General features: G+C 46.9%; 1 protein-coding gene across 22 annotated transcripts in view; it reads left to right on the forward strand.

The window, feature by feature from the left end:
* MAST4 (microtubule associated serine/threonine kinase family member 4) overlaps positions 1 to 21,655 on the forward strand; it is a 616,403-nt gene extending 594,748 nt beyond the window's left edge. For all 22 annotated transcript variants that reach the window (XM_086362007.1, XM_086362008.1, XM_086362009.1 and 19 more), the window contains 5 exons: positions 171 to 400; positions 923 to 1,045; positions 10,112 to 10,248; positions 12,966 to 13,147; positions 13,479 to 21,655. In XM_086362007.1, coding sequence (XP_086218133.1) covers positions 171 to 400; positions 923 to 1,045; positions 10,112 to 10,248; positions 12,966 to 13,147; positions 13,479 to 19,132 — 6,326 coding nt within the window. In that variant the 3' untranslated portion in view covers positions 19,133 to 21,655. The remainder of the gene's footprint in view (positions 1 to 170; positions 401 to 922; positions 1,046 to 10,111; positions 10,249 to 12,965; positions 13,148 to 13,478) is intronic.
* The last annotated feature ends 1,219 nt before the right edge of the window (positions 21,656 to 22,874 follow it).

Consider the following 22,874-nt stretch of genomic DNA (forward strand, 5'->3'; position numbering starts at 1 on the left):
ATTTGAAGAGAATCAGTTCTTATCATAGTAATAAGGAATGATTCTTTTATAGGAAAGTTACCATTACAGTGTTTTCCTGATGCAAATTGTTTCGTCAGTACTCACTCAGTAATGCGGCTTCCCTGGTGGCTCAGTCAGTAGAGCTTTGATGACTGGCTTCTTTGTTGCAGATATGTTTGCTGTCTCTCCGCTGGGAAGTCCGATGTCTCCCCATTCCCTGTCCTCGGACCCTTCTTCCTCAAGGGATTCCTCTCCCAGCCGAGATTCTTCAGGAGCTTCTGCCAGTCCACACCAGCCCATTGTGATCCACAGTTTGGGGAAGAACTATGGTTTCACCATTCGAGCCATCCGGGTGTACGTGGGAGACAGCGACATTTACACAGTGCATCATATCGTTTGGGTGAGACTCTCTTTCTGGCCAGTTTTCATTCCCAGCAAACTAGAGAATGAATGATCAGCTGAGGCATAGTTAACAACAAATGAGTTTCCTGGTAAGCTGGCGTCTGGGACCTGCTTCATATGCTTGCCCTTTATCTGTGTGGGAGGACTGAATTTAGCAAAAGTTAATTCTTTTTAATAATTTTGTTAGTCTTCAAATCTGATTATCCACTCTATATACCAAGCTTGTAGAAATAGTACAAAATAGTCCTATTTTTATCCTTCTTTTCTTAGTCTTTTCCACCTGGCCTTCTTTTTTTCTAAAATACTTTCTCGGGTCACCTGAAATAATGCTAAAGGAACCATAGGAATTACCCTTTTTAGGAGGATGGCAGAACAAAAATAGTGAGCCATATTTTACTGGTTTCCTCTTAGAATCACAGGATCATTTGTTGAACTCAGAATATTGTGCTGCAAGAGAACAGTAGGTGTCAGGGTTGTCATCTGTTTGCTTCCTAATGTATCTTCTCCTCCTGAATTTTAGAATGTAGAAGAAGGAAGTCCAGCTTGCCAGGCAGGACTGAAAGCTGGGGATCTGATCACACACATCAATGGAGAACCGGTGCACGGACTTGTCCACACAGAAGTTATAGAGCTCCTGCTAAAGGTACTGTCTTTTTTGATGTTAGGGCCATCTAGATGAAGCAGGTAGCCAGAAAGAACTAGCACCAAAAGTTCTTCACTCAAGTTCTAGTGTTCTTCTGTAGGGACTATCCATACACACTCAGTCTCTTTGCTGAGAAAGCGTTCAGTGGTCTGTTTAACATAAAGGCAAGAACAACATGAATTTTTTGGTTTTACATCATGAAATCCACTTTCATGTATCTGCCACAGTCACTTCCTAATTTAAGTTTTCTTCTTATCCTAAATTACAAATAGAGTGCTCTTTTTTTGTGTATCACACGTAGTAAAATTTGTTTGGAAATCATCCATCCTCGGTGCGATTTTCTTTAGCAACTTTCAGTACATCTTATTCTATTATGGCAGAAGACAGTGGTATTAAACTGTGAGGTCAGGTCTGAAGCTTGATTTGAGAGTTGGGTTTCTTTGGAAGCTAGAGCTGTGAATATATAATAGGTGGTAACGGAAGAAGGGATGCTAGCAGTCACTAGACCTTTCTGTCCTTGTACAAATAAATTTGAATGTAGATCAGTCTCTACTTGGAATTAAGCTGATTCAAGCCAATGGAGTAGGAAGATCACAAAGAGCATGAATGTGATGAAGAGAGATGATCTACACTCATTCTCTCATTTCTGTTGGGCTGTTTGCTTTGCCACTGCTAGCTAAAGAATGGAGAAGGCAATGGCAACCCACTCCAGTACTCTTGCCTGGAGAATCTCATGGGCAGAGGATCCTGGTGGGCTGCAGTCCATGGGGTCGCTAAGAGTCGGACATGACTGGGCGACTTCACTTTCACTTTTCACTTTCATGCATTGGAGAAGGAAATGGCAGCCCACTCCAGTGTTCTTGCCTGGAGAATCCCAGGGACGGGGGAGCCTGGTGGGCTGCCATCTATGAGGTCGCACAGAGTCGGACACGACTGAAGCGACTTAGCAGCAGCAGCAGCAGCAGCTAAAGAATATAAAGTTATAGCCCCAAATATGAATCTGGTTAAAACAAAGATGAATCTAAGTCTCGATTTTAAGTTTTTTCAAGGAAAAAATCCTATCTGTGATTAAAGAAAAAATACAATCATTAATTGTAGGATTGTTTTACATGTCAGCAGATTTATAGATGACTTCTCAGTGTGAACACAGGGAGGGATTACTAGGGGCTGTCAGAGAGGTGTGAGCCATCGCCTCAGATAGCCTGCAGCCTGTTGAGAAACAAAACATGAACGCATGCTTGTCATTTAAACAACATGCATTCAGACTGTTTCTAGAGCACTTGCTAGGCAGGTACCATGGTAGACACTGGTGACGTGTCTAGACACGGTAGACATTGGAAATCAAGGTACAGTTCTTACCTTGCGGACTATGAGGGACATAGGGGATGTATGCAGGTAGATGAAGTTCAGCTTGATTAGCAGAGCCATAGCAGGGGGAGGAATGCCATACTTCTGCAGAGAATATTCTGAGAATAGGGAGAGTCATCGCCCAGAAGTGACACTGAACTGAAACTTGAAAGAAACTTGGGAATTTGGAATTAGTGCAGGTAGGTGGGTGTACAAAGTCTTTGATAAGTAAGTAAGCCTTTGATAAGTGACTTTTATCCTTCTTTCTGTCATCCCCCAGCCAACACAAGTGTATTCTTCAAAAGATTCAGGGTCTGGCCCACATTCTGAGAGTAGTAATAGAATGTACATTCAAAGGTCCGTTGTGAAGTAACAGATTGTAGGGAAGTTATTGCCATTGATCAGTCCACAGCATTAATGAAATTTTGGTCTTGACTTCAGGCCCCATGGGAGTAGGTGACTGTCTGCTATCCTCCATACCTACAGGTGGTTCCCTTAACTCTAGTCAACTTTCTCACAAAGGCATAGCATTGCTCACTGGAGGAATAGGATGAATATTGAGGGGACATTGCAGAGCCATAGGCAGTATGGGAAGCCAGCCGTGGCCGTGCTGAAAACGTGGCAGGTCTGACGACAGCCCCGCAGGAGAGACATGGAGCTACTATTAAAGCTCCCCACGTCATCCCTGCATTTACACGGTGCCTGGTTTGCAGCTGGGTACTCAGAAAATGGTTGTAGAATTGAGGTGACTAGTAGGGTTCTCCCTCGCTTGCTGTCCAAAAGTCACCATGGGAGGAGCCAAGCACCACACAGCTACTTGTGTTATGTCTTCATGTACGTGCTGTTCAGTTTGGGAGTAAAACCTTGAGATGGCTGGAGTCTCTCTGCACTTTGCAGTATGCCTACTGAGTAGTACACCTGTGCTCAGTCGCTCATCGTGTCCGACTCTTTGCAACCCTTTGGACTATAGCCTGCCAGGCTCCTCCATCCATGGGGTTTTTCAGGCAAGAATTCTGGAGCAGGTTGCCATTTCAAAACAGGTAGCATTTCTGGAACCTACATGGGTAAGACTTGAATTTTTTTCTTTTCATTCACCATCTGTTTCTGATAATATTACTTGTCCAACTGCCATGGAACAACTGTCTCCTAGTAAGTGCCCCCAAAATGGGAGGCAGAGCAGGATTGTGGACTTTTGAGAGTCCTTTGCTGTGAGAGTCCCCTGAAATGACCTCAGACTTCCCAAGACAAAATTCAAGAAGAGGTCAAAGATTCATGAGTCTGACCAGCCTCTTCTCTCGTAGTACCTGACCCAGGTCCAGGGATACCCCATTGCTGGCTCACATCGACCCTTTGTGAGTAAGGGCCCAGGCTCTACCTGCTATAGCCTGTTTGTCTTTCCAGTGGTGTAGGGACTACAAAGGTAGGCGAAGAGGTACTTCTCTCTCCCAAGTGCTCCTTAAGCTTTTCTAGGACCTCCCTTTTGTTTAGATAATAAAGCTATGTTTTATATGTGAGTTTCTTTTCTTTGTCAACTCACCTGACTAGAAGTTTTCCAGGTTTTGGCATCAGCCGTTCAAAGATGGTCGAATGGATTTTAAATGGCAGTAGGTTTGACCTCTTCCGTTCTTTGTAGCAGTATTACGCTACATGCATCTTAGGTCCTGGCACAGTATATCTTTATATTATTTCTTGCATTTGCTCATAAAATCAGAAGAAAAAATAACAAGCTGAAATATACATATCTTTAGGAAATATGCCTTCTGTTTATTTTGCTGAGACATATTTGATCTCTTTCATAATTTATTTTATAAAACATTTTCATATGATTTTGGATTTTAAAATGACTCTTCCTACTTCTGTGAAATTTGAACGTATGTTTCTCCTGAACGTCTCTGGCAAGGTCTCCGAAAAGGGTCAGTCAATTCCATTTATAACGTTTTGTCCTCCTCTGGTTACGGAGTGCCTGCGTTCCTGGATCTGGTTGACCTATGTCCCTGAAATGCCACGAACATGCTGTAACGGAGAGGTTTGGCATCCTCCTGGGCCATGGTGTGCTGTCTCACATCTAAGCAGAGGATCCTGCCTCTGGCTCATAAAGGAAGCTCTCAAAAGAGCAACCCGTGTAAGGAAACAGAGTGGATACAGGGGATTTAATTATCTTCCCAAGGAACTGTGTTATCGTGCATCTTTCTCCTAAATGTGAATAGTGATTCTTGGCAAAGGATCAAGTGACTAGTACCAGTCCTGGACTCCCATGCGCCGTCAGTGGCAGACCATCAGGGTGGTAGCTATATTTTCGTATTCTCACATGCTGTTTACCCTATGCTTTATACTTGCAAACTACTTCACAAAATCTCATGGCATCCTCAGAAAAAGGTAGAAGAGCCATCACATAGGGCTATATATATTTTTAGAAATCCATGTGCGATACTGGGCTTCCCTGATGGCTCAGATGATACAGAATCCAGCCTACAGTGCAGGAGACCCCAGTTTGATCCCTGGATGGCAAAGATCCCCTGGAGAAGGGAAGGGCAACCCACCCCAGTATTCTTGCCTGGAGAATTCCATGGACAGAGGAGCCTGGCGGGCTACAGTCTGTGGGATCACAGACAGACACAACTAAGCGACTGACACTGTGTGATACTTATTTATCTTCTGGATTGTGAACACATTAAGCGTATTCCCTGTGTCAGGGCTTCACTTTTGGTCTCACTTACCCTCAGCTTCAAAGTGAGCGTGCTGTGAAAGCACCAACTTACGTGCACAAAGAAGCAAAGTCATGGTTATTCGGTTCTGTTCCCCATCGGCTCTGTGAATCCCTGAAAATGTGCTTCCTCGGTGTTGCCTCAAACCCCTCCAGCCACCGGGAGTTAATCACCTCCATCCAGATTACAAGTAGCTTGCTAAAAGAACTTTCCCACAGCACCGAAATTGCTCTCTCCCCACTATGGTGGAATGTGGAGGCCACGTGGACCCAGTCATACCCCCTGCTCACATGACTACCTGCCTAGTGTAGCCTCTCAAATGCAGGAAACCCCCTATTCAGCCAGGTTGCTTTCTTAGGACAGCATTAGTTTAAATGCCCAGTCATAAGAGAAGCTAAAATAACACCAGCCGCTGCCTCAGTATTTCCTTTCCTTAAACTCTGGGAACCCCTGGATACTAAAATGGGGGCTAAAAGAGCGTGATTATTGCCAATTTTACATATTAACTGGGTCCCCAGAATGTGCAGAGTTGTGTGAGGTACCAAAGGGTCACACAGCAGATGGCGCGCATGAATAGTAGGTAGTCAAGAGCACTTTGCATGAATAATTCAGGTCATCCTCGTAGCCTGTGCACAGGTGCTGTATACAGAATTGTCCCCATTTTACGGATGAAGAAATTAAAGCAAGGAGAAGCTAGCAAAGCAGCCAAGGTTCCGTGCTAGGAAAGAGCAGAAGAGGATTTGCATACCGGCAGGGCAGCCCCAGAGCCTGAGCTTTCAGCTAGCATACCGCCACGCTCCGGACGTGAGGTCTGGTTGCCAGAAACTTAGAGCTCAGTGTTCGCAGGAGAAACGGTTGCAGTGCTAGGCTACAATCAGGGTGTCAAGCCAAGGAACGGTCTGTAAATAGGGCCCAAGTGCAGAAGGAGAGAGAGCTTTCCACCACGGTGGGCAGGCAGAGAGCTGGGGGTTTTCTGTGCAGGGCTGTGAAGGGTGGGTGGAGGTTCATGTAAGGGAAGCAGTGCAAGATGGTCTAGGCACAATAAAATGATGCTTTAAACCACAAAAACAGGAAACTCAAAGTACTTGAGGTGCATGAGTAAACCAGTGTGGCTGGAGCCTGAGTTCATGGCATCTGGGATGCAGTGTGCAGGTGGCTAGGGCTGGATCGTGGAGAGTATGAATGGGGCAAGGATGCAGGTATGGGAGGAACGCATTCCCCATGGGTATTGTGCAGAGGAAGAAATGCGAAAGCACTGTAGCTCAGAGAGACACCCAAGGCCAGATGATGAACTAATGTGGAGTCAGAGTGAGAGAAGAGGCTGGGCAGCCTGACTTCTGCTTTTGTATTCAGTTCAGCCAGCTTAAAGTAACTTCCTCCCCACCATGCACTAATCACACAAGTGGTTTAAAGTAATGCGTAACTTGATAGAACATTTGACAGTCTTCTGGCCCCATTTTGTTGTTGTTGCTTTTTGAAATAGTGCCACAGAATCTCTCTAAGAGATTGTTCCTTCTTCAAAAGAATTTGTTGAGGTCAAAGGACCCAGTAAAACAAATTGCCAATTCTAGCAACACTTACTATAGCTGATGGGTCCACCAGGTGGCAGGCTGCACAATTCTCACCTGTTCCCCATAAAATTATTTTTCAGTCATTTACTTACCATTTTTGTCATCATTAACTTTTTCAAGCAAATGTTTGCACTCTGCATTTTTTTCTGTCTGTATTTCCTCTTAGGGAAGTTATCTCTTTGTGTATTTCCATAAGTCAAGGGAACTGTCCCCTGAAACAGCCCTATGTAGACACAAACTAAAAACTAGGTTTGTTTGTCTTTTTTGAGTTTTTTCTTTTAATTTTTAAAATTTTTATTTACATTTTAATTGGTGGAAAATTGCTTTACAATTTTGTATTGGTTTCTGCCGTACAACAATGTGAATAATTATACATGCATTCTTTCCCTCCTGAGCCTCCCTCCCCTCCTCCCCACCCCACCCCTTTAGGTCATCACAGAGTGCCAGGCTGGGCTTCTATGTTCTTTAGCAATTTCCCCCAAAGTATTTTACACATGATAGTCTGTATATGTCAATACTGCTTGTGTAAAGGGACATTTGTACAAAGCTTAAGGGTGTGCTCTGATTCAACAAACTCCAGCCGTAACTTTCCTAATGAAAAATGTTAAGCATTTTACTATATTTATCTCATACAATGTATATGATATTTTTAAAACTGGACTGTATTAGGAGGGATGGCAGTGGTTCAGGCTTAGACTGCTCGTGGGCTCCAGCAGCCCCAGTGATCGCTGGGACCCCGTGTCCTCTCTGACGTGATATAGTGAAGGACGGAAGAAGTGCGATGACGAAGCAATGCCCATCACACTGTTGCCCCTTCCTTCCCCTGAGGCATTTAGGGAAAACCGAAGCGTGAGGCTGGCCTCAGTCAAACTGTGAAGAGCAAACCCCGTCCCAGACCCTTTCATCCTTAAACGTGGAGTTTTCAGTTTAAAGAATAAATTGAATGCCAGTCTCTACTACCAGATAAAGGTTTACTTTGAAAGTTTTGGCATCTGCTTATAAATATAAGACAAGTAATTTATTTTTTCAGAATGAAAAACATCTTTTTCTCTTGTTCAAATTCAAATCCCATTTCCCGAAAATATATATATTTTTTACAGTTATGGCACAAAGTATGGGATTATATGTTCTTAAATATATAAAGAACTCAAAAATCATTAATTTTCAGTTGATTATTGATTTTTAGATACAAAATTGGATGTAAGACATGAACAAATCATTATCTAAAGAAATAAAAACAATGAAAAATAGATGAGACGAAATCCAGCTTTGTTAATACCCAAAGAACAAAGATTAAAACTTGATGTAACTTTTTCCTATAAAACTGGCAATTTATTTAATATTAGTATTCAGTTCTGACAGGCGTGTGCTGAGATGGGTACTCATGTGCTGCTGGTAAGAGTTTAAATTGACATGAACTTTCTGGAAATTAGTGCATTAGTGTGTACCACCAATCTTTAAAAAGTTCAACTAGACCCTCCAATTCAGTGTATTGAGTCTAGTTAGATAATCTAAGGAAAATGTCAGAGGTTAGGACACTAATTTATAGATAAAGATACCTATTTCAACTTTTACAAGAATTGGAAAATAGAAAACAAGAGCTATAAGGAAACAGTTAAATTGTGATTTACCTATCTCATGGAACACTTTTTAATAGCCAGTAAAAATTATGTGAAGGAATATTCAGTGATAAAGTGCAAGTTTTTCAAAGTTATGAAATGTGAAGTGAAAGAAAAACTATTAGATTAAGATTAAAATTAATTATAAAGTATGTCTACATATATATATATGCATAATTTTTACATGCTTAATAAAAGACTAGCAGGAAATATACAGAAATATTACCAGCATTAGCTGAGTGGTAGGCAATGGCACCCCACTCCAGTACTCTTGCCTGGAAAATCCTATGGGTGGAGGAGCCTGGTAGGCTGCAGTCCATGGGGTCATGAAGAGTCGGATACGACTGAGCAACTTCACTTTCACTTTTCACTTTCATGCACTGGAGAAGGAAATGGCAACCCACTCCAGTGTTCTTGCCTAGAGAATCCCAGGGACGGGGGAGCCTGGTGGGCTGCCGTCTATGGGGTCGCACAGAGTCGGACACGACTGAAGCGACTTAGCAGCAGCAGGCTTCTCAATGATTTTTTAAAATATATATACATTGTTTCCTTCTAAAAATGGAACGTATTACTTTCCAAGTTGGGTGGAGAAGTGGATGTTGATATTTAAACAATCTGTTCTTTCAGTCCCCTGCCCGACCATACTCAACTCCCCATCTCTTAACATCACTTAGATCTGAGTTGCTAGGCATCTTCCAGGCATAGGCCTTTTAAAAGGTCCTTCTATGTATACTTCTTATCTTTTTAAGGTAATCAGGACCATCTGTGACTTTGAAAGGATATGATTCTCCCTTGGTTATTAAGAAATTCAAGAAGAGATCAGTGAAAGTGAAGTGAAGGGGGAGGGTTCTGCCCACCTGTCCAGGGCACCCCCTCACCCTGGCCCCTGACTCTGCTCTCAAATCCACCCCTAGGGCCTATCCAGCAAGCCTCGGTCCCAGGTTCAAGTCGAGGGGCACAGAAACCCCCAGGAATGACCTTACCGCTCCCGACCTGACAAAGCAGAGGCTGCTTTACACCTGCTGGCATACACTTTCCAGCTCTGCTGGGCTGACAGGTTCTGGTGCTAGAAAAGAAAACTAAAAATAATTAAAGATAAAAGTCTCATTCAGTTGTGCTGCTTTATGATTTCTAGGTCAAAGGAAAAACACAAAAAGGAGAGAAAAGAAAAATAAATCAACCAAGAGCACAGTGTCTCTGGGCATGTTTACACTTAATACATATGCATGAATGTAACTGTTTTTTGTGGAGCCCTTTCCATGTGTCACTCTGGGTGCTAACGGCTTTACACACTATATCCCCTTGATCCTCAGATGAGCCCTAGGAGACAGGTGTGACTCTGCTGCAACGTGGTCCAGAGGAAAACAAGTGCTCAGGTCACAGGCTCAGATTTAAACTCAGCTCTGCTGGGCTTCCCAGTTGGCTCAGTGGTAAAGAATCCACCTGCCAATGCAGGAAACGCAAGAGATGCAGGTTCAATCCCTGGGTCAGGAAGATCCCCTGGAGTAGGAAATTGCAACCCACTCCAGTATTCTTGCCTGGAAAATTCCATGGACAGAGGAACCTGGAGGGCAGCAGTTCATGGGTTGCGAGGAGTTTGACACAACTGAGCACAGCAGCTGTGGGATCCACATCCCGCCACCTTAAGGAGACCTCACATTGTTTATTTCCACCCCATTTACCAGGACTTCACTACCTGAAGGCTCCTTGCCACGTGGTCATGTCCGTCCTTTTTGATGTTTATTTGTCTTTGGATCTCCTGTATCTTTTCTGGCCTTGCTTCATCACAGCATTTCCCTTTAATACCACCTCATTTTTTTATAGAGTGGAAATAAGGTGTCAATCACGACCACCCCATTTGAAAACACATCAATCAAAACGGGACCGGCCAGGAGAAACAGCTATAAGAGCCGGATGGTGAGGCGGAGCAAGAAATCTAAGAAGAAGGAAAGTCTGGAAAGGTGAGTTAGAACCGTCCTCTTCCTGGGTTTGGTGTGTTCCCACACTGAAGGAAAATTACTCCTCACTTAATTTAAATGCTTGCATGTGAGGAAGATCTATTTCTCTGTAAGACATGTTGCCTTGTGGTTCACATGTACTTATACACTAGAGTTTATATTCATTCATAACAGCATTATGTTTCATAATGAAAAGATTTATGTAGTTACACTGTAGAATTTAGATTACTTTTTCTCATGTGTGAGAACCATGAAAAGCTCTGCTTTTTCTTAAGTTTCCAGACTTCATTTCAGTTGGATTTGAAGAACTAAAACTTCAGGTAGCTTTTAGCATTAAATCTATATTTAATATATTATATCTATCTATCTATATATATATATTATATCTATATTTAATCCATCTAAAAACACCAGGGAAGCCGTGATAGCTCAGTGGTTGGTAAAGAATCTACCTGCAATGCAGGGGATGTGGGTTTGATCCCTGGGTTGGGAAGATCCCCTGGAAGAGGGCATGGAAACCCACTCCAGTTGGGTTGCCTGGAGAATCCCATGGACAGAGAAGCCTGGCAGGCTACAGTCCATGGAGTCAGGAAAGAGTTGGACATGACTTAGCAACTAAACAATAGTAATAATAAATAATCCAAAAACATACAGTTGCTATTTTTGAGTGCCAGATATTCTAAGATAACTAGATCTTCAAAGCATCCAAATAAGCCTAGAAATAAAAAGGCTTTGTTTTACTGCCTGAAAGTCTATTACACATTAGCACTATGAAAGGCATCTGAGTATCATTTAGTGCCCTGTGTAGACACTGGTGAGGGGTGTGTCCGTGTGTGTGTATGTGTGTGTGTGTGGAAGTTTCTTCCAAACAATTGTCCAGATGTGCTCCCTGCACGAGGAGACAGTATCTTGACTCTACCCACTTGAATTTGGTGCTTTGGATCACAGTATAAGGACTTTAGTGCGGCTGCTGCTGCTGCTGCTAAGTCACTTCAGTCGTGTCCGACTCTGTGAGACCCCATAGACGGCAGCCCATGAGGCTCCCCCGTCCCTGGGATTCTCCAGGCAAGAACACTGGAGTGGGTTGCCATTTCCTTCTCCAATGCGTGAAAGTGAAAAGTGAAAGTGAAGTCACTCAGTCGTGTCCAACTCTTCACGATCCCATGGACTGCAGCCCACCAGGCTCCTCCATCCATGGGATTTTCCAGGCAAGAGAACTGGAGTGGGGTGCCATTGCCTTCTCCGGATTTTAATGCTAGAAAAGAAAAATATGCAAATGAAAAAAGCAATGATTGTTAACTCCAGGAAAGACAAATTTGTATAAGAAAGGAAAATAGAATTATGCTTTTCATGGCCAAACTAGAACAGTATTTATTGTGTAAAATAAAGTATCGACCTTTTGTTCCTAACCAAAAATTTGGTTTAGCTCAACTGGGAGGAAATGTGCTTGTTTAGAAGGGGAATAGATTGTTATAAGGGCTAAATTTTCATCTTCGGTGGTAGGAAATCAACAGATAATTTCTAGGATTGAAAAAACAGCATAAGCACATTACATAGAAATTTGCAGACAGCTAAAAGAGTAGAAAGAGTTTCACTGGGGATCGGGGACAAGGCAGAACAGAGCTATTTTTCATTATAAGCTTATAAAGCTATCTGACTTTTTGACCCAAGCATATTTATTACTGTGATTAAAAGTACACATCCGTGCACACACACACATACATTGTTATCCTTTTTTTTTTTTTTTTTTAATGTGAGCTTTATATTTTGAGTGTGTGTTGGGTCATATAGAACACACTGCTTCAAGGGATAGTAGAGTGGAAAGTGTGTGACTCAGCCCCTGGAGATGAAGGAACCCTATACCTGCTTTTCAAAGCCATCTGAAGCTGTGCTTTTAACTTTAGGACATGCTTGTTGGCACTCACTACACATTTGCCCTCTGCTGAAGCGTGGTGTCTGCTGCCCTGCTGATACGATAAGCTTCAGTTCACCTTCCTCAGTTTTTCTGTGTAAATGAACAGCCTCCATTGTCCATAGGAATATTCAGGAGTTCACGATGGAATAAGCACAGCAAACAGCCCCTCAAGGATGAAAGCCTCTACCCAGCAGATCACCATTAAAGAATCCAATATTCCAAATGACAGTTTTTCTTACAGGGATTTACTTTGTACTGTCTCTTAATTTAATTGTGTCAGTGTGTTCAGAGCTATATTCTTGGAAGCTTTCAGGCAAAAAACAGTATCCTCAAAAACCTGACATACAAATAAATGAATAAGCATTTATTCTTAGTTGCTCAGTCATGTCCAGCTCTTTGCGACCCCGTGGACTGTAGCCTGCAAGGCTCCTCTGTGCCTGAAATATTCCTGACAAGAAGACTGGAATGGGTTGCCCTTGTCTTCTCGGGATCTTCCGAGCCCAGGGATTGAACCCGGGTCTCCTGCATTGCAGGCAGATTCTGAGTCACCAGATATATTTTCCTATTTTCACAACTTTTCTTAAAGTGCTTGAAATTAAGAGGGTTTCCATTGTGTATTCTCAAAGCCTCTTCCTTTCTAAGTCATAGGAAAGTTTTGAATGTAAAAGTGGAACCCTTCTCTTTAAGAGGACCTGCCATCATGTCACTGTCTCTGGGTGTACTGAATCAGTGCATTGGTGCTTTGGGGAAGGGGGGGTGGTTTTGAATGTAGAATCTGAGCAGTTTTCTCCTGTTTTCACTCTAGGAGGAGATCCCTTTTCAAAAAACTAGCTAAGCAGCCTTCTCCTTTACTCCACACCAGCCGAAGTTTCTCCTGCTTGAACCGATCCCTGTCATCAGGGGAGAGCCTCCCAGGGTCCCCCACTCACAGCTTGTCTCCCCGATCCCCTACACCCAGCTACCGTTCCACCCCCGACTTCCCATCCGGTGAGTGAACCTCCCCTCCTAGCAAGAGTTGAGGGGCTACCAGCTGAGATCCTAGAAGACAAGCTTATTCCAGCTTAAAGAGAGAAGGTGGGGATGTAACTGACAGAGAACAGGATTGACAGGAAGGTCAGAAGATATAGCTATTCGGTCCCTTAGAAAAGACAGGAAGTACTGGGTTAACCTTTGGGGAGGTTTATCTGGAAAGTATTTATTCACTAGACTGAGATGCTGAGACAGTTCACTGCCCTTATCTAAAACAGCTCGGGTCGGAAAGCCTGGGAAGAAAGGGGAAGGGGGCTCTTGCTCACAATGTCCTGTTTCCCACCCACAGGCACTAACTCCTCCCAGAGCAGCTCCCCAAGCTCCAGCGCTCCCAACTCCCCAGCGGGGTCAGGACACGTCCGGCCCAGCACGCTCCATGGTCTGGCGCCCAAACTCAGCGGGCAGCGCTACCGGTCAGGAAGGCGGAAGTCAGCTGGCAGCATCCCCCTGTCTCCGCTGGCCCGGACACCCTCTCCGACCCCACAGCCCACCTCCCCGCAGCGGTCCCCATCCCCTCTGCTGGGGCACTCACTTGGCAATTCCAAGATGGCTCAAGCCTTTCCCAGCAAAATGCACTCCCCACCCACCATCGTCAGGCACGTCGTGAGGCCCAAGAGTGCAGAACCCCCTCGGTCCCCACTGCTCAAGCGCGTGCAGTCAGAGGAGAAGCTGTCTCCCTCCTATGGAGGCGACAAGAAGCACCTGTGCTCCCGCAAGCACAGCCTTGAGGTCACCCAGGAGGAGGTGCCGCGGGAGCAGCAACAGCGGGAGGTGACCTTGCAGAGCCTGGAGGAGAACGTGTGCGACGCGCCTGCCCTCAGCCGGGCCAGGCCCGTGGAGCAGGGCTGCCTGAAACGCCCCGTGTCCCGGAAGCTGGGCCGCCAGGAGTCTGTGGACGAGCTGGACCGAGAGAAGCTAAAGGCCAAGGTGGTGGTGAAGAAACCTGACGGGCTCTCGGAAAAACAGGAATCCCGCCCGAAGCCCCACGGACTCGGCAGTGACTTGGAAAACCTCTGTGCTTTTAGGCTCGAAGAGAGAGACAAGAAAATCTATCCAAAAGCTTCAGAGAGGTCAAATCATTTTGAAAGCAAAGCAGCCGTGCAGGAGGCCCAGCCCCTGTGCAGCCTTTTGAAAGATGCTCTCCACAAGCAGGCCAATGTGCGGGCCAGCGAGGGTGTCGCCTCTGAGGGGACAACGGCAGCTGGGGACCACGGCCAGGGCACCTGTGACCTCAAACGAGCCTCGACGCACAGCGCCCTCCAAGACGGCCTCTGTCACACCACCCACAGGTCCACCTCCGGGAAGGGGGACACCGCAGAGAAGGCCCCCCAGGCCAAGGAGGGTCTGCGGTGTGAGAAGTTAGACGGCAAGTTGGCCAACATCGATTACCTCCGAAAGAAGATGTCCCTCGAAGACAAAGACGAGAGCCTCTGTTCTGTGCTCAAGCCCAAGGTGACAGCTGGTGCCCAGGACTGCCTGCCTGGGAGCCTGGGCCGGCCCGTGGGAGGGCAGCAGGAGGCCCCGCCAGCGTCCGAGGCCCGCACACCGTTCATCGGCAGCGCCCACGCGGCTCAGCTCAGCGCCGTCTCCTTTGTCCCTCTCAAGGCCCTTTCTGGCCGGGTGGACAGTGGAGCGGAGAAGCCGGGCTTGGCTGCCCCAGAGTCGCCTGTCCGGAAAAGCCCCTCCGAGTATAAGCTGGAAGGGCGGTCTGTGTCGTGCCTGAAGCCCATTGAAGGCACCTTGGACATCGCTCTCCTGTCGGGACCTCAGGCCTCCAAGACAGAGCTGCCTTCCCCGGAGCCTGCCCAGAGCCCCAGCCCAGGCAGTGATGTGGAGTCCCCCATGCCCCTCGCTCTCCCCAGCAGTACAGGGAGGAAGGCTGACACTGCGGGTCAGAGAGAGTCCTCCCCTGCCGGCTTCAAGGTGAACAAATCCTACCTGCTTGAGCCCCGGTTCCCACCAGCCAGCCGGGGTCTGCAGAGTTCACCGGTGGCTGCCCCGCCTGACCCAGAGCTGAAGCTGGACAAGAAGGTCTCCCAGGCAGCCCGTGCCCCAGCGACCATCATGGAGAGCCATCCCCAGCGGGGAGAGGGCCACCCCAGTCAACACCAAGACCACAGCCCCGACGTTAAGCTCCTTCCCTTCCCAGGGCAGAACCTCCAAGGTGCCAACACGTCTAGATCCCGCAGCCCACTCTTGCCTGAAAGTGTCCCCCCTAGAGAGAAGCCGAGTGGGAGAGAGTTGTCCGAAAGGGGCCCTTCCATAGTCGGGAGCGAGTGGTCAGCTGCGAGGCCCGACATCCGCAGAGACCCCTCCAAGGAGCTGTGTCCCCCAGAAGCTGCTAAACCCAGCGACAACTCCCAAACCCTCCCTGTGGTGGGGAGGACCCGCCCGGATGTCTCCACCCAGACCCAGGCCTTGGAGAAAGCATGCGGGCCTTGCGGGAGAGCAAAGCCCAGAGACGGCCGAGAGGAGGTGAGGCTGCCGGCCAGAGAGGACTCCTCTTTGCGCTCTGCGGGGGCTCCTTGTGAGAGAGAGCTGGGCGCAGAGAGAGGCCTGGAATCCAAGATGGAACCTGCTTCTACCAGGTGGTCTCTGGAGCCGCCCAGGCCAGAGAGTGAGAAGAGTGGAAGGCCTTCTGGTTTCCAGTCTGTGCAGAAAGACGGTCCCAAGGAACCGGAGAGGAAAGAACAACCTCTGCAAAAGTACCTCACCAGTTCTCAGCCGGGTCCCAAGGAACCGGAGAGGAAAGAACAGCCCATGCAAAAGCACGTCACCAGTAGTTCTCAGCCGGGTCCCAAGGAACCGGAGAGGAAAGAACAGCCTCTGCAAAAGCACCTCCCCAGTAGTTCTCAGCCGGGTCCCAAGGAACCGGAGAGGAAAGAACAGCCCCTGCAAAAGCACGTCACCAGTAGTTCTCAGCCGGGTCCCAAGGAACCCGAGAGGAAAGAACAGCCTCTGCAAAAGCACCTCCCCAGTAGTTCTCAGCTGGGTCCCAAGGAACCGGAGAGGAAAGAACAGCCCCTGCAAAAGCACCTCCCCAGTAGTTCTCAGCCGGGTCCCCAGGATCCGGAAAGGAAAGAACAGTGTTTGCAGAAGCACCTCACCAGTAGCTCTCAGCTGGGTCCCAAGGAACCAGAAAGGAAAGAACAGCCCCCACAAAAGCACGTCACCAGTAGTTCTCAACTGTGTCCCAAGGAACTGGAAAGGAAAGAACAACCTCCACAAAAGCACCTCACTATTAGCTCTCAGCTGAGTCCCAAGGAACCAGAAAGGAAAGAACAGCCTCTGCAAGAGCACGTCACCAGTAGCTCTCAGCTGAGTCCCAAGGAACCAGAAAGGAAAGAACAGTGTTTGCAGAAGCACCTCACCAGTAGTTCTCAGCTGGGTCCCAAGGAACCAGAAACGAAAGAACAGCCTCTGCAAAAGCACCTCACCATTAGCTCTCAGCTGAGTCCCAAGGAACCAGAAAGGAAAGAACAGCCTCTGCAAAAGCACATCACCAGTAGCTCTCAGCTGAGCCCCAAGGAGCCGGAAAGGAAAGAACAGCCTCTGCAAAAGCACCTCACCAGTAGCTGTCAGCTGAGTCCCAAGGAGCCGGAAAGGAAAGAACAGCCTCTGCAAAAGCACGTCACCAGTAGCTGTCAGCTGAGCCCCAAGGAGCCGGAAAGGAAAGAACAGCCTCTGCAAAAGCACCTCACCATTAGCTCTCAGCTGAGTCCCAAGGAACCAGAAAGGAAGGAACAGCCTCTGCAAAAGCACGTCACCAGTAGCTCTCAGCTGAGCCCCAAGGAGCCGGAAAGGAAAGAACAGCCTCTGCAAAAGCACCTCACCAGTAGCTCTCAGCTGAGTCCCAAGGAGCCGGAAAGGAAAGAACAGCTTCTGCAAAAGCACCTCACCATTAGCTCTCAGCTGAGTCCCAAGGAGCCAGAAAGGAAAGAACAGCTTCTGCAAAAGCACCTCACCATTAGCTCTCAGCTGAGTCCCAAGGAGCCGGAAAGGAAAGAACAGCCTCTGCAAAAGCACGTCACCATTAGCTCTCAGCTGAGTCCCAAGGAACCGGAAAGGAAAGAACAGTGTTTGCAGAAGCACCTCACCAGTAGTTCTCAGCTGGGTCCCAAGGAACCAGAAACAAAAGAACAGCCTCTGCAAAAGCACCTCACCATTAGCTCTAAGCTGAGTCCCAAGGAACCAGAAACGAAAGAACAGCCTCTGCAAAAGCACCTCACCAGTAGTTCTCAGGTGGGTCCCAAGGATCCGGAAAGGAAAGAACAGCCCCCACAAAAGCACCTCACCAGTAAGTCTCAGCCGGGTCCCAAGGAACCGGAAAGGAAAGAACAGCCCCCACAAAAGCACCTCACCAGTAGTTCTCAGCCGGGTCCCAAGGAACTGGAAAGGAAAGAACAACCTCCACTAAAGCATGTCACCAGTAGCTCTCAGCTGGGTCCCAGGGAACCAGAAAGGAAAGAACAGCCCCCACAAAAGCACCTCACCAGTAGCTGTCAGCCCCCACCCCCTACCAAAGAGCTCCCTGGCCTGGCTTGTCAGCACTGCATTCTGCCCAGCCACCCTGCCGCCTCTCTGCTGGGGAGCAAGCCCTGTGCTATAGACTCTAGCTTCCAGGATGCTCTCAGGCCCACTGCTGTGCACAGTGACAGCAGCAGCCACAAGCCCAGGTCTGACCCCGACCTGGGCCCTCCAAAGTCTAAGTTCCCAGACCGGCCCCTCTCCTCCCAGAAGCCGAGCACTGAGGCTGCAGTGAGCAAAGAGCCTGGCGCTCCGACCCTCGGCAGAGCTGGGGTGGGGAGTGGTAAGGGTGTGTCAGAGGAGTTCCCTGTCCTTCCAGATCCCCAGAACACAGCCCGTGAAGTGATTGGCCAGGGAGCCAGTGGGTACTCAGGCCCCCTGCCCATGGAAGGGGGTCCTCTAGACACAAAGCTGAGACCCACCAGCGCTCGGTGTCCCCCAGGGGCACTGGAGATGCTTGGACATCCACCAGGGCGAGGACTCCTAGGGGCCAGTGAGTCAGTGGACCAGAAACTTCCCACCTTTAGGGAAAGGCAAAACCTGTCTCCAAAGGCCCCCACACCATCCACTGTGAAAGATTGTCCCCTTCCGTGCAAACAGACAGACAGGAGCCCGAGTCCTCTGGCCACCAGCACCGACGCTGGCAAGTCTGAAGGCAAGAAATGCACTGAAGCACTTTACACCCCTGCGGATGGTGAGAAGCTGGGGGCCGGCTTGTCCTCGGTGCACAGCGAGGCTGTGCCTAAGGGCACAGAGAAGCCGGCAGCAGCCGCTGGGAAGGGCTGGCCAGAGGCCAAGGGGAAAGGGCTCAGTCCCCAGAAGCCACTGACCGAGGCCAGCAAGCCCAGTGGCATGAAGCGGTCACCTTCAGCCACGGTGCAGAGCTCTCTCCGCTGTGCCACCCTCCCAGAGAAGTCTCTGAGCTACTCCTGTGGCTTTCCCGAGGCCAGACCAGCAGTTCCAGAGACTTCTACCACCTCCAGCGACACCTCCTCTGCCAAGGCTGCTGGGCCTGCAGCAGAATCCCCAGCCTCCAGCAGCAGGGACCAGCAGAAACCCCTGCCTGGTGGGGATGGCAGAACCCAAATGACCAAGAGCGACTCCTTGCCATGCTTCCGCAGCTCAGCCATCACTCTGGAGTCCCAGCACCCCAGCCCTGGCCTGGTGGTGGGCACCAGCCACCGGGACAGGGCCCTCTCAGTAACCGCCACCGTGGGAGAAACCAAAGGGAAAGAGCCAGCCCCCACCCAGCCAGCTCAGACCAGGAACCAGAACGTGAGCAGAGAGGCGGCCAAGCCGTCCCCCGCTCCAAGCACTGAGCGCCCCATCGTTCTTCCTTCTGAGAAGGACACTGGGCTGCGACAGAGGCGGGGGAAAGAGAGTTTGCGCGGCAGCCCCCACAAAAAGGCCTTGTGACGGGGCAGGCCCGGGCGGTCCTGGGGAAACCCACCCTGCGTGTGTAACTGCGTCTTGACTACCTTGGAAACCAGCGTCGTGGGACACCACCCCCCCCTGCTATCGGCAGAGCCTGGAGCCTCACTGAAGAAGCGAGGAGACGAGACAGAGAAAGAGGGGACCTTCTTCCAAATGCCTTCCCAAATTGGAACCGGCAAACTGTTACCAGATAGTGTTTGTACAAAATAAAACAAACAAACAAACAAAAAAATTCTTTCTGGTTGAGGTTGAGGGTTGTTGAGGGAAAAGACTTTCTCTGTAAATATCTAGCAATGTGTTTGGTTTGGGGTGTAGAGTTGATACCTTTCTGCTGATGGTGTCATTTACTACAACGTTTGGGTTTTTTTTAAGTAGGATTTTTGCTCTACCATTGATCACGAAGTCATGAAGTGAAATGGCTAAAACTGGGTGTTTGTTAAAATATAGATGCACCCACATTCGTGTATATACACATCCACCCACGTGTTTTGGTCTGTGGTTGAAAAGACTCTTGCAAGGCTACATTTTTTTCTAAGTTAAAACATTCTGAGTAGAGTTGATGGTGAAAGAAAGCCTGAAATACACTAGATTGTGAGTGTGTATGTGTATTTTTAACCAGAAATTTTGATAGCACTGTATCTGGCTACCTATATTTCCAGATCTAAAACTCGAATCACTGCATCTGGAATGCTCCTCCATCAGGAATGGCCACAACAGATGGAGCTAGCCATTTTCATTTCACTAATGGCCATTTTGATCCTGGGCCCAACTGTCTCCAAGGCCAGCTGTCCTTGTGTGTGGGTGTGGGTGTCAACTCTTCACCAGAGGTAGAGCGAGGGCTATACACACACGTTGACTTTTATTTCTGTTCTGCTTTCCCTCCTTCTCATGCTCTTAAATAAACTCAGGCCTTTATGCTATGAGTCGCTAGTCCAAGAAGCACACGTTTTGTAGTAGTTCTGCGCCCGCCCTGCTGTTGAACAAAAAAGAAAATAACTGGCCGTACACGAACCTGCTCGTATTTAGGTTGATGAATAAGCACTAGGCATTGGAAGAGGCTTTCACTTTGCTTTTTTGAGGAAAAGTGGAGGGGGTATGGAGTTTGGCGTCATAGCATATATTTTAAGGAATAATCAGGACATCAGATACATTTTAATACATAGCTGGGGCCTTATGTTGTAGATGAAGCTTGCTGTTTTTAGCAAGTTCCTGGGTTTCACATTCATTCCTGGTGCATCAAGTAGCTCCATACATTTCATAACATGGTCTCTTTATTTGTATGCAAAAAAATATATACTGTATTAATAAAGAGCAGCATTTTTGTAACAAAAAGACTTGTTGGAGCTATTTGGTGCTTGAATGTGACTGTCCTTTTTACTTTTGCTAAGCCTTATTTAAATTTTGTATACCATGGAATATGTAGGATTTGTCCAGTCATTTTAGTGCTGAGGGGGTCTTTGTGTTTTTGTTGCAGTTTTCTTGGTGGCTCATTTTGTATTGTAAGAGGGCACTCGCTGACATAAGTACTAAGGCACTAAGAGAAAATACACACAGATAAGTATTTATAAGATGCTTGGGATCCATAGCAGGATTTTTGTTTTGTTTTGTAAGAGAAAAAAATCACCAGTAAATACTAGTCCAGCACCCAACCCCCCTCCCCGCAGGGATATCTGAGTATCTTCAGGCTATAAAATTGTTCACCGAAGCACAGCATCATCTTACATCCCTGTGGACTGTAAATCATTTAGAGAGGCTGTAAACTCCACTCCAAAAACAAAGGCATAACTTAACCAATTCCTTGGTTGTCCTTCATTGTAAAATGAGTTGACAGTGGCGAAAAAACTCTCTTCCTTGCCCCTAATTTTTTTCCCATGAGGTTCTAGCCATTCCCCATCACTGTGTTGTGAATTGTAGAAGAAACAAATATTTTGAAAGAACTTACATGGATTTCAAAAATGGTCTCAACATTTATAATTCATACCTGCAATCTGCGGCTGTCATAACCCAACCCTTCTGCACCCAGACATCTAGACAGGTCTGTCGGGGAGATAGTGTATGGTTTACAGCCTTTGCTTTTTAACTGTCCAGTTTTCTTTAAAGCACAACTAGCTGCTTGTTTACAAATGATATTTTAAAATGTATATTTTGTATAGTGTATTATCATTTTTGCCAAATATGTTTTTGCATTTTGGATGGCTACCGAGTCCCTAAGATTGCATTCGTGTAATACCTGTCTGTTGTTGTGAACCTCTCCAGTCAGATGGTAGAAATTCTCCTGTGTTCTGTTCGGTCGGTCTCCTGTGATTGTAAGGTGTGCTCCTCGCTAGTACTCCCAGCTGTAGATTTACCAGCTTAAAGTTTGTTAGGATCTGTGCAATAAAGTGTTTGCAGTCTTATTTTCTCTAAGGAATTCCCTATGGATGTCATAATTGTTGTATATTGAACAAATATTTATACTTATGCAGTTGCATAACATTGAAATAAAAATTTAGCATGAAAAGATAATGGCTATTAAGTTTTTTTTTTTCCCCCATCTACACACATGCATAGCATCTCCAAAACATAACTGAATAGAACTCTGTTGTGGAAAGGGAGGTTTTCTTCAGCTCCCTTTTGGTGAGTGGAAAGCGGAAAGGTTTGCTAATTTAAAAAAACTGAAACAGTGTTCCTTCCTTTAAGACTGTCTGCCTTTAAGTAGACTCCGCTCCTCCTTCAGTTCTCCCAAAACTTTGCTCCATCCGTTACCATTGTGTTCTCTCATCTTTCTTTTCCTTCCATCCGATAAGACATCGGGATGGCAGGAAGCAGCCTTACACTGACTGTGTGCACACTTAGTGCTGGGCAACATGGGCTTTATCTGCCATCTCCTCTGAGCCCCAACACCAGCCTCAAACCAGATGGTGATGGCATCCCCATCTTACTGAGGAGCAAACAGGCCCGGACAGGCTGTGTGATTTGCTTAACACACCCTGTAAAGACAGCTTACTTTTGGATGTCGATTTTTCTGGTTCTAACGCTCTTGACCATTCTAAACATTACCAGGTATCATGCACTTGAATTCAGATCCAGGCCCCTCTGAATGATCTAAGCTACCTCATTTTCTCTTTTTAAGTTTATATGCAGAAAAATCATATCATGCAAAATTACAAACTTGATGATTAGTGGGAAGCCATGAGCCAAGGAAGCTAATCGTTCTCTGTAATAGGGATCCTTTATTAGTTGTAATTAATCAGTAGGCAATTTCCCTTCTAGATTTTTGGTTCACAACACAAATGTTACATGAAAAAGTATAGCTCTATTAACTGTGGAAATTTGCTTGTTTCAGTGTAGGCTGGACATTAAGCAACTCAATGGTAGGGCAGTTCACTCAATTTAATTTCCTTCCCACCAGTGTGTTCTTAACACTTTGCTCAATGTCATCATTTTGTGTATTCCTTTCTCTTTCTTCCTCCTTCCTCAGTTAGTGTTGTATGCATCTCATATATCTAGGAAAGCTGGAAATCACCACAGCTTTGTTGAACTTTGGTTTCATTACTTTTTTTTATACTGAAAATCAATCATTTGGCCCAGGTTCAGTTTCTCTGGCAGTTCAGACACCTCAGACCCTGGACTGGAGGCTTTAACACCATTAAGAAAAAAACATGCAGCAGCATGTCATGAATTGCTGGGACCATGCATTCCACAAGACAAGACTGCCCTCTCATAATGTCATAGGCTGCGATGG

The sequence above is a fragment of the Bos grunniens genome, chromosome 20, assembly GCF_055505025.1.
Source record: "Bos grunniens cultivar Pamir isolate PY7600 chromosome 20, Bosgru_T2T1.0, whole genome shotgun sequence".
In the NCBI taxonomy this organism is placed as follows: domain Eukaryota; kingdom Metazoa; phylum Chordata; class Mammalia; order Artiodactyla; family Bovidae; genus Bos; species Bos grunniens.